This window comes from Coturnix japonica, chromosome 1, assembly GCF_001577835.2.
Source record: "Coturnix japonica isolate 7356 chromosome 1, Coturnix japonica 2.1, whole genome shotgun sequence".
Classification (NCBI taxonomy): domain Eukaryota; kingdom Metazoa; phylum Chordata; class Aves; order Galliformes; family Phasianidae; genus Coturnix; species Coturnix japonica.
In genome coordinates, this window is record NC_029516.1 from 165,617,098 (window position 1) to 165,630,872 (window position 13,775).

The following is a 13,775-nucleotide window of genomic DNA, read 5'->3' on the forward strand; positions in this document are numbered from 1 at the left end:
CATGTGGGTGAGATGCAGTCTTGGCTGGGCAGGAGAAAAGGGAAATATAAGAAGTCTCACCTCACTTCAGTGGGTTTTGTCTTGCATTTCTATCATTACTATTATAAAAGAAAAAAAGAAAAAAAGGCAGAAAATTGTTCATTCCTTCCCATGGGTTCTGACTATCCTTCCTTATTCTGATATTTCTCTTCTAGCAAGTACCACTTCTGGCTTATCCAGTGTCCTCTGAATGGATGGAAAGACCACCAGTGGCTTCATATAAAGCAAACCATCCATTAGCTGATAGGCATCTTCAAGGCCTCAAATAAGTACATGTAAATCCTATCAGAGCAAGATGTCTTACTCACGAAATTCCTGATTTTTAACCTGTTGGTATTTGCATGACGCCATGTATCAACACACTTAGTTAAAACATGCATGTTTTCTCCTTTCCAGGTGGTTCACCAGCTGTGAGCATGAGCTCCAGCATGTCCTTATCAAACCCAATTTCAACACACAGCATCATGCCTCAGAGCTCCAGCCTCATGTCCACCCCTGCTGGGACCCGAATGCCTTCTGTTCCTGCTGCTCGGAGTATGAGCTGCTATGGGAACCTTCCTTGCAACCAACCGAGTGCTTACAGTGTGACTTCAGGAATGAATCAAATGCAGCCACACAGAAACCAAAACCAAGTCCTGCCCACTCAGAATAATCCCATGATGTCTCGACAGCAAAGCATGACGCAGAACAACAACACAGCTGCTTTTGGGACTGGGTCAGTGGTCAGCTCACAGCAAGTAAGGCCAAGTTTGAACCACGGAGCCACAGGTATCCCAGTGCAAAGACCACCCAATGTGATGATCACAGCTACGGCCACTGCTCAGAACTGGGCCCCGCAAGAAGCTGCTGTGAAGCAGCAGGACGCACTGAAACCCACAGGTGTCCGTTTCCCTACAAGCACTCCATATTCTAACCAGTCTTTGCAACGCAACATGGGCAACCAGCATTTTCCTCAGCGTGCATTGGCACCTCCTAACCAGTTAACAGCAGGAGTCCAAATGAGGCCTCCTCTGAACCAAATGCACCAGACTGTAAATGGACAATCTGCTGGTTCGCTACGAGGTCTAAGTGTAAGGCCTAACCAGATAAGAGGACAGACTGTGCCTACCTTGAATCAGCCAGGAACAAGCATGACACCTCCGTCATCTCTGCCATCTACCAGTTTCACATCTACCAACCAAAACTCCCGGGCTTACCAAGGAGGTGACCATGGTAGTGACCTCACGTTTGACTTTCTGAACCAGCAGAGTGACAGTATAGGACCTGCGCTCAACAGTGATTCAGACTTTATAGATTCTTTACTGAAAACAGAACCTGGTAATGATGACTGGATGAAAGACATCAATCTTGATGAGATTTTGGGGAACCACTCGTAAGTGACAGTGCCAGGGGTGAAACAGATGAAGCAGCAGTAAGGACGTTAGCTTTTTCTTTAGATACCAACAATCTCCTTTATTAACTTACACTCCAATAACTGGGCTGTCCTTTAAAATACCACATAGGGCGACCACCTTGTTTGAAGAGTTGCTCTGGGAACAGTGGTGATGTCTCCCTGATCAAACGATAATGTAAATGGTAGTCATGCCTGCCAGAAAGGAGTGAGAATACGTGAAGGGTCTGTTCCCCACGCTGGTGCCCACCACATTGCAAACTCATTAGTTCTTCTCATGGGTGCTGTGTGGAAAAACACTTAGCTTCCCACATGCTGAAGCACCGGAGAGTAGTATGGGCTGTGAAACAGCATTTCTCTGAGTGTAAGTAGCAGCCCAAGCAGTCCAGAGATCTTCAGTCATTGTCTTTGCAGCCCTTAACTACCTTGGGACTACTCAGCCCTGGCAGGATCAGGCTCTGTGTAAATCTCATGGCGTTAAAAAAAAAACTGTTTACTTCTACATAGTACAGACTCACACTTGTGTTTCCAATGGTTTTGTTTTAAACCTTCTGTGTTTTATACCACACAAAAGGGTAAGTGGTCCCATCCAAGGAAAGGAGACAGATCATGCAACAGACATTAGCGTGTAACGGTGTGCTCTAGTTTTTGCTTTCTCTCTTCCACCAGCGCCTGCAGCCAGTATCAGAGGAAGCCGCCTTCCTGTCAACAGCACATTTGGAGCATAGAGGGAGACATGGCATGAACTATGCCAGAGCTTGGGAGCCTCCCTTTGCCACCTTGCCCTCCCCCAAGAACACCAGTGACTTAATGGACAAATTAATTGAGAAAGGTGCTCACAGTTTGACCCTCATGGGCTACATTCCCAGTCCAGATTACAGGAGGGCAAATACATGATGTGGCCATTGAAGCCACAGCAAGTATCCCCATTTTCATCTTAACCCAAGGCGCGGGTCAGGTAATTCAGCCCAGTGCCATTCTATCAAACAGCTTCTTCCCTGCAGGAATTCAAGTCTCTCTGTCTGGGAGAGACTACCATTTTGATTGCACAGTATCTTGGCTCCACTTTCCAAAGCTCACCTTTGGTATATGAGGGGAGCTTAAGAGGTCCAACAATGGCCCAGATCAATACAGCTTCTTTCAGCAGAGTACAAGGGTGCTGCCTCTGGAGCCAGCATGCATACATATCTATTACAGAATCACAGAATTATCAAGGTTGGTAAAGACCTAGAAGATCATCTAGTCCAACCATTACCAATACTTCCCAGCTAAATCATATTCATCAACACAACATCCAAACGTTTCTTGAACACCTGGGTTACCTGCAGTATTCACTCAACCACATCTATGCTGGTACATTGAACAGTTTTAAAGAATATTTCTGGGCACTCTACTCAATCAAATGTTCTGGCTTTTTGGGATGGTTCAGCTAACATTGCCCTGAGCAATTTCTGTATATCAATAGGAAGTTAACTTGAGTCACAGCAAGTTTGCAGCTACCTTGCACTGAAGGCTAACAGAACAGAGTAGTAAGGATATGGATTCCACATTGCTTGAATTCACTGCTACAGAATAGTCTATAGGCTTGGCGAGTCAGGACATCAGAAAGAGGTCCTATGTCACAATAAAGTAACTCTACTGTGAGTCTGGAAGGAGGATTCAGAAATGGGAGCAGATCTTGCAATTCAAATGAAAATGCTGTGCTTTAAAATGATGTAGCGAGACGTGTTTCACAGCCTCCTCTGAATTAGTTAAAACTAGATGTGGCAAAGGAATACAATGCCTACGTTCACATGCCTCAGCGCCAAGAGGCACTGCTCTACCCCATCCGCGCAAGTGCTTTATTCATCCTTGTTAGTGGAAGTGGGATGAGTAGACTATCTGACAATAGCCTCTGCACTTATCTGACCTATTTCTCAAGAGAGGTTTTAATAAGGCTTTTCCAGTTATTTCTCACTGTCATTTCATGTGGGCACAATTCTTCATGATGTTTCAAGAAGCACGGTCACACACACACAAGTGCCAGCACCTCCAAGAAAGGTATAACATGGGCATATGATGAGACGTACCAGTTGAGGCAGGTGGGCCGTGATGCTATTAATTCCCAGACTCTGTTCATGAGAGAGATGAGAAACCACACTGGAGTGTCCCTTCTGCCCCACCTAGTGATCGCTGTGCATTGCTGCCTTGCATATGGTGGTGGCTCAGCTGACCAGAATGCTCCATTTTATCCCCAGTTCTCACTGGGGTGCATGCAGTATTGATGTTTCCAAGTCCTTAAAAAGCTTTTCAGCTTACTGGCATCCTACCTACTTTGGGAGTGATACAGATGCAGTCTAACAAATGCATCCCCTATATACTGTGCAAAACTAGAGTGAAACAGTAGCTAGGAGTTGGAAGTGTAAAGATCAGTGCACAGGAATGCACATTATCTGTGAGCAGTGACCACCCAACCTCTTGCATGAGCGGACAATTCTGATGCTAAAGCTGAGGCTGGGTTAGTCTCATCAAGAGCAATGAGCACTAAAGTCTGCTAACTTCAGCTGCACTCGCATGCCATTGAGAAAGCCACCTGTACTGAGAACAGATTGTTTTCCAGATCCTCAACTGATGTAAAATAATGCTCAGCTGAGGAGCTGGTCCCAAGACTTTAAGCTGTCACCCAGTGCTGAATTCAATGCTGAGCTTTGGCCTGTTGGCCCCAGCCTGCAGTGGAGGAAACACTGGGCATCCATGGGATCAAAACATCATCCTGTCTTAAGTAAACCCAGCAAGGCAGAGGCCACTGCAGTCCTGTAAAGACACACCTGATGCATTTGAAATAGGAGCTGGCGAAAGACTTCTTGCTACCAAAACTTGAATCCAGTGTCCTTTCTTCAGAACACCCGTGTCCAAGCTGAGTTAGTGTCTTTGTTTTCCTTTCTTTGCAATGGTTAAGTGCACTACCCTTAGAGTCTATTTTTCATCATCGACCGAGCGCTCTTCACAGTATTGGGTTGTAAATATAAAGAATTATTTGTTTTGTAAACTTTTGTAAAAAAAAAAAAAAAAGAAAGAAAAAAGGGAAAAAAAGCAAAAAAGAAAGAAAAGGAAAAACAAACAAAAATGAAATAAAAACAAAACCAAAAAGTAATAATATTTTGGTAGGAATAATAAAATCATATTATTTGGGTTATATTTATACATATGTGAAATAAATATACTATCAGAAAGTTGTATTTTATACGAAAAAAAGACAACGGTTACCTTTTGTATTCTATATACAAAGTTTTGTATGATACGATTGTTTATTTTTATCTGCAGACTTCGGATTTTGGGGGAGGGCAGGATGGGATCGTGGTTAAATAGCTGGGCCTGACCCCAAGCTCACTGAAACCAATGGAGTCTTTCCATTGCCTTTGCAGGGCTTTGAATCAAGCCTTTAAATCAACTTCAGGTATATTTGAAATCTGAAGCTCTCTGGAAACCTCAACATGAAAACATTCCAGGTTTCAATTTATTATTATTTTTTTTCCCCCACAAAAAAAAAAGGCTTTTATTCTTGTTGTTGTTGTTGTTGTTGTTGTAACTCTTGGGAGGCAGATGGGACCCGTGTAACTGTCACGTCCTTGTTGCATGTACGTCTGCTTTATATTTTCCCCATATTATAAACCAGTGTTTCTCTATACAGACTGAAAAGAAAAGTTGCTGTACAGAAATGTTTGTGTTTATGCATTTTTACATGTGGCTGTATATACCTCTTAGTACTATGCAGTGACACTTATTTGACTCCATTTATTTTTCACCTAAACATGAATAGTATGTTTTTCAGTAGCTATCAAAACTCTGCCAAGTAAATCAATCAAAATTATCCCGAGTGTCTCTTTCCTTAATGTGAATGTTAAAATTAATGTCTGTTTAGTCAACGGCTCATTCATCTGAGTAAATTGAAATTACAGTTCTATTTTAGGAGGGGGTGAGAAAAATGTGCATCTGGCAGCTTCTGGGAGCTCACTCTGCTTCTTTGCAAGGGAACTGGGATTTTTTTCTCCTGATTGGAGCAATGGTTTCATGCCAGCAGGGGTTAACGAGTAACACGTGGGTATTTTCGCTCCTGAGGAATAGGTTGGTGTCGTCTTGCAGCACAGTGGTTTGCTTCTATGCTCCTAAGCCCTGCTGCAGCAATGAGCTTGCAAGTATCTGTAAGCCAGAGCGTTCGTGCATGACATGATCCAACATTTTAATAAACCCCGTCAAGCTGTATACCAAGGATGTGCTATCATCTAATTCATGCATCACCTCGGAGAGAGCTGAAAAACAGCCATGAGGAAGTGATTTCTCGTTCCTTGACAGGCTTCCTTCATAAGCCAGGCTCCATCTCCAAGCAGAGGCTGGTGACACAGGGCTGCTGAGGGGGGATGCTGGCATTTCCCCTGTACCCCACAGTACCCACACTGCCCACAGCTCTTTTCTTCCTTCAGCATCTCCAGGTGGCAGCCCTGGCTCCTCTCTCACCCAGGCGTGGAAATCAGGGCACAGTCTTGCTCATCCATGAGCACGCCTGAAATAGGTCATGAGACTTGTACCCTAAAGTGCCTCTTTGTCTACCCCAGCTGTAAAGGCAGTCAGACTGCCACTTCAGACGCTTACCCTGGAGGCTCATCTGCTTGGATGAAAGCTCCCTGGAGACAGCAGCAGCAGGACAGATGGAATAAAGAAGTCTTCTATTTCCATTGGTGCCAGGTGGTTTCCAGCTGGCCAGACTGCCCAGCATTCTGGTGATGCTCACTGGGCAGAGAGCACTTGCACCCAGCCTAATCCATAGCAAGGATAGAGCTAATGGGACTGGGGAGGCTCACACAGGGCTCTTGATTGGCTGAAAAAGCAGTATCTATAGTATTAAGGTGAAAAACAGCCGAGGGTGGGGGGCCTCCCAGGCCCTGCTAGTGCCTGATTGTGATGACCACTCTGCCAAGCACACCCCACGTCCACCACCAAAACCATTCCCACTGTGGATGCAAGGTGTGATAACATGGACACAATGTCACCCTGCACCACATGTTCTCAGTGACACAGAACATCCCCAGATACATTCTGTGTGCCTGGAGAAATGTGGTCAGGGAGAGCATGTGGGAGACACGGGTGGCTGGGGGTGATTGCCCTGCCCAGCCAGATGCATGACAGCAGGATCTGCACTGCATCTGGGTGAGGGCTGACCTTTTCTACCACAGCAGAATCCTATGGGGACACACTACCACCTCAGTGCAGAGCGCTGCTCCCTCCCAATACAGCACAGGGGCCCCACAGCAGCAGGAATATGGGCAAGATCCTGCCATAGTAACAACTTACACCATGGGAAAAGCTGACATCACGCCAGATTTTAAATAAGGCTTTCTGGGTCATGCAGGCTACTTTGACAGAGCTCCTTTAATAAGGATTCAGATCATTTCCCAATGACAAATAAATGACATATAAAATTTCTCTTTTTTTTCCCTTCCAGCTCACAAGATCATTGCACACTCTCTCAGCCACAAATTACTGTATTAAAAAGATTGCTTTTTCTGCAATGACTCAGCCACTTCTGTGCTGAAGAGCACGCACAGTTCCCGTTGAGCATGTGGTGATGTTTGCATTGCCCCTGCATGATTAGAATCACGCAATCATTAGGTTGGAAAAGACCTGTAAGATCATCAAGTCCAACTGCGTGCCCACCACCACCATGCCCACTAACTACATCCTTGCAGGCTGGATCCTCTCCTTCCTCATCCTCAGAACCAATAGCGGGTTCCTGATGCTGCATGGCCAAAGGCTGAGGGGCTCTGCTGGCTTGTAAGCACAGCCATCACTCCCCAGGCATGGCGTGCCTTCCTCTGCAGGGTTTGAGACAACAAAGATGCGCTATCTGTGGTTTTTGGAGGTCTGCCTGCAATGTTTTCACTCTGGCTGACTAGTCTGCCTTGTTCTACAAGCACAGTAACTGTTTTATTCTACGTGCCCACGAGCACTAGGAAAATCCTGTGGTACTGTTCAGCTTTTGGGTGAAATGCTGAGTGTAGGGGCATCCATGAAGCTTGTGCTAAAGCTGGAAAAATCTAACCCTTAAAATCAGTTTGAAAGAAGGAAAAGGTTCCTGGTTGTTGTGCTGGTCAATGAACAACACGTAAAGGCAGGATTTGCCCTTGATACAGTTATGTTGAGGTGACATGGCAAAAATAAAACCAGGCGATGTATTCAAACAGCCTTTTGTGACGACCTGGTCTCTAAATAGAGCAGGGAGGTTAACTCCAGTACCAAAACTATTCCAACATTCTGCTAAATTAGTTCCTGAAAAACATTAAGACCAGGGTCTGAGATGACCACGAAATCCCGATCAGGATTTATTACACTGTTATTTGAGAATCAGATTTGGAAGGCTTCTTCTCTTAAGAACAGCCCATAGGGTTTGTTCCATACACTGATCTCATGACAAAGGACAGGGTACACAGGCAAGTCAAGTCAATATGTGAACTTAATTCATGCGTAATTTCCATCCACGAAAAGCATCTTTCTCTGGGGAAGGCATATTTGAAGCATGTTGGCTGCATCTCTTTAAATTTATTACAGAAAGAATTTGGTAAATTTTCCAAAAGTGTAACTGTTAAAAATAGAAATGTGTTCAAATTCACCTGGCATGTGACTCTGATTCATCAAACTTAGCAGTAACTCTAAGGTAGTGTTGAATACCTAAGAACATATGCATTAGCTGAAACATCTCTTTGTGAATCTGCACAGGAACTTTGCCAGTGATTATTTATTCCTCTTCTGAGTTCCTTTTGCTCATAAGGTCCATGATTTTGTCCCGTGTTACTCATCCTCCAGCAGGACTTCTACCTGGCATAACATCAGTCCTCACATCACTGCGCTCTGTACCAAATTACAGCTGAAGTAAAGAAACCTGTTGCACTTTCTCCTGTGGCTCCTTCAGTGTATCAGATGACCAAGCACAAAGAATGTGTATACCAGAGGGAAGACCTACATGTGTGATCCCAGAAGGATGATCAAAGTTGCAGGGCTATGGGGCATCCTCCTTCATGTGTGAGCAACAAGTTAGCTGCATTCGTAGCCAAAATCAGGACTTCATGCATAACACCCCCCTCATGCCCCAAAACCAACTTTTCCTTTCATTTAAGAAACAAATCTACTACTTAAAGCGGTTTCCCCATAATTACACTGCATCTTTATATTATAATGTGCCACAGTGGTCTAGTGGAATCAACCATAGCAAAACCATCACATGCTGATCTTATTCATTAACTTTCCCTTAAACCCAAGCCCTAGGACTTAGCCTAGTCTGTTTTACAATACAATCTGCTGGATTCTTACATACAAATACCAACAAACCATCTGTTTATGCCAAGGAATTTAAAACCTTCCTGTAGAAAATGTCTGAAGTGTTTCAGATGGTTACAAAATGGTTTTCTTTTTCATTTTTCATCTTCTACTTTCTTTAAGGAAAAGGTGTCCGTTAGATACACTTCGCTGGGCCTCCAAAACCTCTCACTGTTAGGTGGCTTTTAACTTTCAGTAAGCAAGAGCAAGCAGGCAGAAGGAAGCAGTGCAAATGATCAGAAGTCTAGAAAAGATAAGAACTGAGATTGGAGTAGGATGAAGATTCTTCAGGTAGATGCATTGCTGCTGTCAGGGGGGAAATGCTATGTATTTCCATACTGATGTCAACAGTCCAAAAAATAATGGGTTCAGAACAGCTGCCAGGTGGAAGTTTTTAACATGAAGGATAGTGCTTGGATGAACTAGATGAGGGGAGTATGGAGTCTGAAGTCTTTAAGGCTTGGTTAAGCACTTCAGAAATAATTCCGATACAAGTTACCCTGCCTTCGGGCAGTTGTGTGGACTTAATGTCTTGTTGGATCCTCAGAGAAAGACAGTAAATCTGTGGAAAACAAGTGGGAAGTTTTTACATGGAGGAAGGAAAGGAAAAGAATCAGTAAAGGCAGTTTTATGGGGCACAGGTCAACCGATACTCACAAATTCACATAAGCATCACCCTCCAACCCTACAATGCAACTATCTGAATCCCCCTGCTCCCATAGCATAAGAACACTGCAGGAGGCCTGAGAGATACTTGTCCCAGTGGACTTGCCTGCACCTTCAGGCTTTCTCCTGGGGGATGAAGTTAAGGAAATCTTCCATTTGAGCTCCTTTCCTGTAGAGAAAGGTTTTAATTCGATGCTTGCCCTTTTGTGCTAAAGTTACCAAGGCGCGCTGGCTAATCGGTGGAATGATCAGAAGGTCATCGAGATACCCAAATGCGGCCCTAAGCATGTCTAAGTTGATGTCTTTGTTCGCCTCACAAAGCCAAACAAGAGTAGCTTGTGTGTGGATTAGATATCTGCAATTCAATCCAGATGATCTCTTTCTTAAGGAAAAAAAATCCCTCTTCATACCACCCATAAAGACAGCCATCGTGGGACGAAGCATTGTGGGCTTCTGTTCCGCCTCACTTGAAATTGCAGACTTTAAAGGCAGAGACAGAAGAAGACGTACAGCTGCTGACGGAGGCAGGCTTACAAGTGTGCGTAGACCATGTGCTTGTAAGGGAATTTAAAGGATTAGGGGAGAATTAAATGTTTGCCTGTCTTTGTTGTTCAGCACAGCTTCAAAGCTGGTAGACGATACTAAAGATGATATTTCCCCTTTTTAAATACCGGAAGGGGACTCCCAAAACAATAGCTGGAAAATGCAGGCGTGATCTCACAGATGGATACAGAAATATGCTGCGTGATTCCTATCAGATGGATGAGAAACATACTATCCAGCAGTATAAAACACACAGAAAGTTAATGGTTATTAGATACCAATAACCAATAATACCAATAATGGTCATTAAATACCAATAAATGATCCCCTGCATGGGAAAAAAAAGAACATCTGAAAATTCCGTTCCGGGAAATAGAAGGTAAGCATCTATGCTGCTGATTTCAGAGTATAATGACACACTGTCCTATGGATTAATGGACCAGCAGGAAAATGGCACTATCCATGGTCACTTCACAGTGCGCTTCTTTTGGGTAGCATTTGGACAGTGCTCTCAGTCATAGGGTTTGAAGTCTGGGTTGTCCTGTGTGCAGCCAGGAGTTGGACCCAATGATCTTTTTGGGTTCCTCCCAACCTGGTATATTCTATAATTCTACAGATTTTTAGTGAATAGAGAAACCCCACAACTCTGGAATGGGGCTCAAGTGCTCTAAAGCCACTATGGCATGTTCCCAATCATGAACTGAAAAGCTTACACATACTTGAGACCTGAGATAAATGGTGGCGTGCCCCTCACAGGAGCTGCCCTCTGGGTGCCATAGCTCTGCTTGGGACAGTCTCTAAGATCGCACTCTTGGTCTGGGCCTTTGTATCCAGTATCATCTTCTCAAAATACCATGGTCAGTGCTTCTGAAAAGCATCTTTAGAAGGCAGACTGATGGTTGTTTTCTGCATGAAAGCACATCTCTTCGAGCTGAATTTTGGGGTTTTATGGATTCTTTTTCACTGCTCTGATTCTTTTATTCATTATAGAGGAAGCAGAGCAAAGGTGAAAAGCTTGCTCATTATCTCTTTCCTCTCTCCCGCTCCAGCCTATCTGTCTGAAAGGTGTTATCACTGAAATAGTTATTGTGGACTAGTAGCAATTGATACCATCCTTGGATCTCAGCAACAGCAAACACTCATTCTGAATAAAGGCAGTGCAGATTTCCTAAGCTGCCCATCACCAAGCACAGCTGCACTACTTGGGACTTCACAGGCCCAACAGTGAAGAAAATAACTTTCTTTATCTTCACTGCAGACATTGGCTAAATTTAAAATGTGATAGGTTTTGTGTTAGTTTTAATCAAAGCAGGAAGGTGCTCTATAGAATGTTATCTAAGCATTTGTACAATAGGCACAGAACTAGTAGACACTCTGGTTATTGAGCAAGATATTCACACAGACACAGGCTTAAAACCTTGTCCATGAGGGAACTCTTGAGTGGGACAAGAACATTTCTCTCCTTTCTGTCTTTTTCTTTCTAAACCTGAATGGGTTTCTGTTACAGGGGGTGCTGTGTCATCCTACATTAAGGTTACGTAATTCTTTCCTTGGCACAGGATTCTTGTGAGCTTCTCTCTAGGAAGGGATCGCACCTCCATTTTTTGGTATTTGATATTCAGTGTGGGCAATGCCCTCAGGACAAAGGAGTATCTTTGCCCTGGGAAATTCCACTCCGCTTTGCTTAAGACATTTAACATTAAGCCTCTGTTCTTCCACTTTTCTCAATTTCCTCACACTGGAAAAGGTGCTGGCAACATGCCTGAATGACTGAAGCATCGGAGAGAGTTGTGAGGTACACTCTGGCAGTTCATGTTCAGGCTCATTCTGGATTCCTGCTCATTTCAGGCACTGCCAGCCTCACAAGCACCTCTTCTCTCTGCAGTTGCTTTTGTAGCAGAGCTGGCCAAAGCAAAAGTGTCCCAGCTGAAGCATCAGTCTCCAAACTGTCTCAGCTCATGAACCATCAGAGGTCATATATCAGTTTGCTGAGGATGGGCTGAACCTGTTGGCGGAGCAGCAACAGATATAGCCTGGAGACCTGAGCCACCAGAGCTATTGCAGTGGGGAGACAGAAACTGATGCCTCATGTCACAGCCTCATCACAGCACCCTGAGTCCCGGTGTTGGATGGAATAAGGTTGTCTTAAGCTTCTATCTATCTTCTCCATCCCTAGTTCAGCCACCAGTTATAGCACTAACACTGAATTTTCATCCCTCTCCTTCCTCTCCAGGGGCAGGAATTCCCTAGCTCTCAGGACTGAGAAATAAAGGCCATAATCTTCCACTCATAAACTCCTCAACAGTAGCACACATCCCTCTCAGTCTCTCAGACAAATTGCAGGGACACGAGGCCCTTGCCTTCCAAGGGCAGGGAAGAGGATAGTGGTTTGTACTCCTCTTCCTTGGTGTTTGAGCCAACAGATTCAGACAGAGATCCTTTTCAGACATCCCAGACCCCAAACACACAGACATGCAGAGAGCATCAAGGGTTTCCGTATCATCAAATTCTTTGAGTTACAGTACTAAAGGTTCAGATGTCACCCACTACAGATGACAGCAAGGCGCCCTATTACATCCACATAAGGTAATTCTTAGTTTCAGAAATTACAGGATTTTATGGATCAGCACTGCAGGTGAGTCTTGTTCTTCAGGGTACAAGTAGTTGACATCCAAATGCTGAAATATGGCCAGAAATTGCATATTTGGAGTTCCTCATGAGGCCTGAATTCAGCCAGTGCTTATGTATGGGCTTAAAAATATGCTTAGTTACGCAGTCCCAATGAGCTATTTTTCTGTTCCCTTTGAACACTCATTGCATCCAGAGCATAGATGGGATATCTGAATGGGATCCGTTCAGGATACATGGGGAAATTTAAACCAAATATTTCCTAACTTTTGGTACATAAGGCAGAGTAGTTTAAAATATTTCTTTCATACTTTTATCTATTGAATGCAACATAGCTTTGTCTATATGCTGATTAGTTTCCTGTGCAAATCAGAAGAGTCTGACTAGTAGGTCACCACACAACCATGTCTATTTGGAGGGTACTTTGGATACATGTCTGGTGAGAAAGGAGACCCACCAGGCAAGTATTTCCATGTAGACCCATCCCTGCCTTGCACAGCAGTAATTCTCAAAGGTCAGTGTGAGTATCTTGAAGACTACCTTCCTGTATGTTTTCCACAGCTCACGCACTGTAGAGAGATCAGCAACACTGAGCAGACATTCAAACACCTCTCAAATGCTTCATTTTTATTGCAGTCACTGTTCAGCTTGCAGGTTCCTTGCCCTTTCATCACCAGAGCAGGACACTCTATTGCTTCTAAAACAAAGTCGGGCAACTGTATGAGCCTTCCACATGGAAATCTGAGCCATCAAGGTAAATAAAAGGAATTAATTCCTACTTCATTTTATATTCTAGGTGTGCCTTTCATGCTTTTATTATCACTTCCAGATCTTACCGCTGTTGCTTTACTGTGTTTTATTAAAACAATAACGTAAATATTCCTCAACAGGAAGAGAAATGTAAATGAAATAAAATCAAGTACTCTCAATCATTTTTCTAATTGTAGCTACTAAATACACCAGTTGTAAACTAAGATCTGACTTTGAGAAAGGAGGTTCTGGTGGAGCAGGTCCAGAGAAGGGCAATGAGTCTTGTGAAGGGCTTGGAAAATCAGCCCTAAGAGGGGAGGCTGAGGGAGCCGGGGCTGCTTAGTCTTGGGAAAAGGAGGGTGAGGGGAGACCTTATCGCTCTCTTCCAGTATCTGAAAGGTGCTTGCAGTGA

The 13,775-nt window shown here is 44.0% G+C and overlaps 1 protein-coding gene across 1 annotated transcript in view; it reads left to right on the forward strand.

Annotated features, from left to right (window-relative positions):
• Positions 1–5,279, forward strand: part of MAML2 (mastermind like transcriptional coactivator 2) — a 198,180-nt gene extending 192,901 nt beyond the window's left edge. The window contains 1 exon segment of the mRNA XM_015852284.2: positions 407–5,279. Within this exon segment, the coding sequence (XP_015707770.1) occupies positions 407–1,415 (1,009 nt within the window). The 3' untranslated portion in view covers positions 1,416–5,279.
• The last annotated feature ends 8,496 nt before the right edge of the window (positions 5,280–13,775 follow it).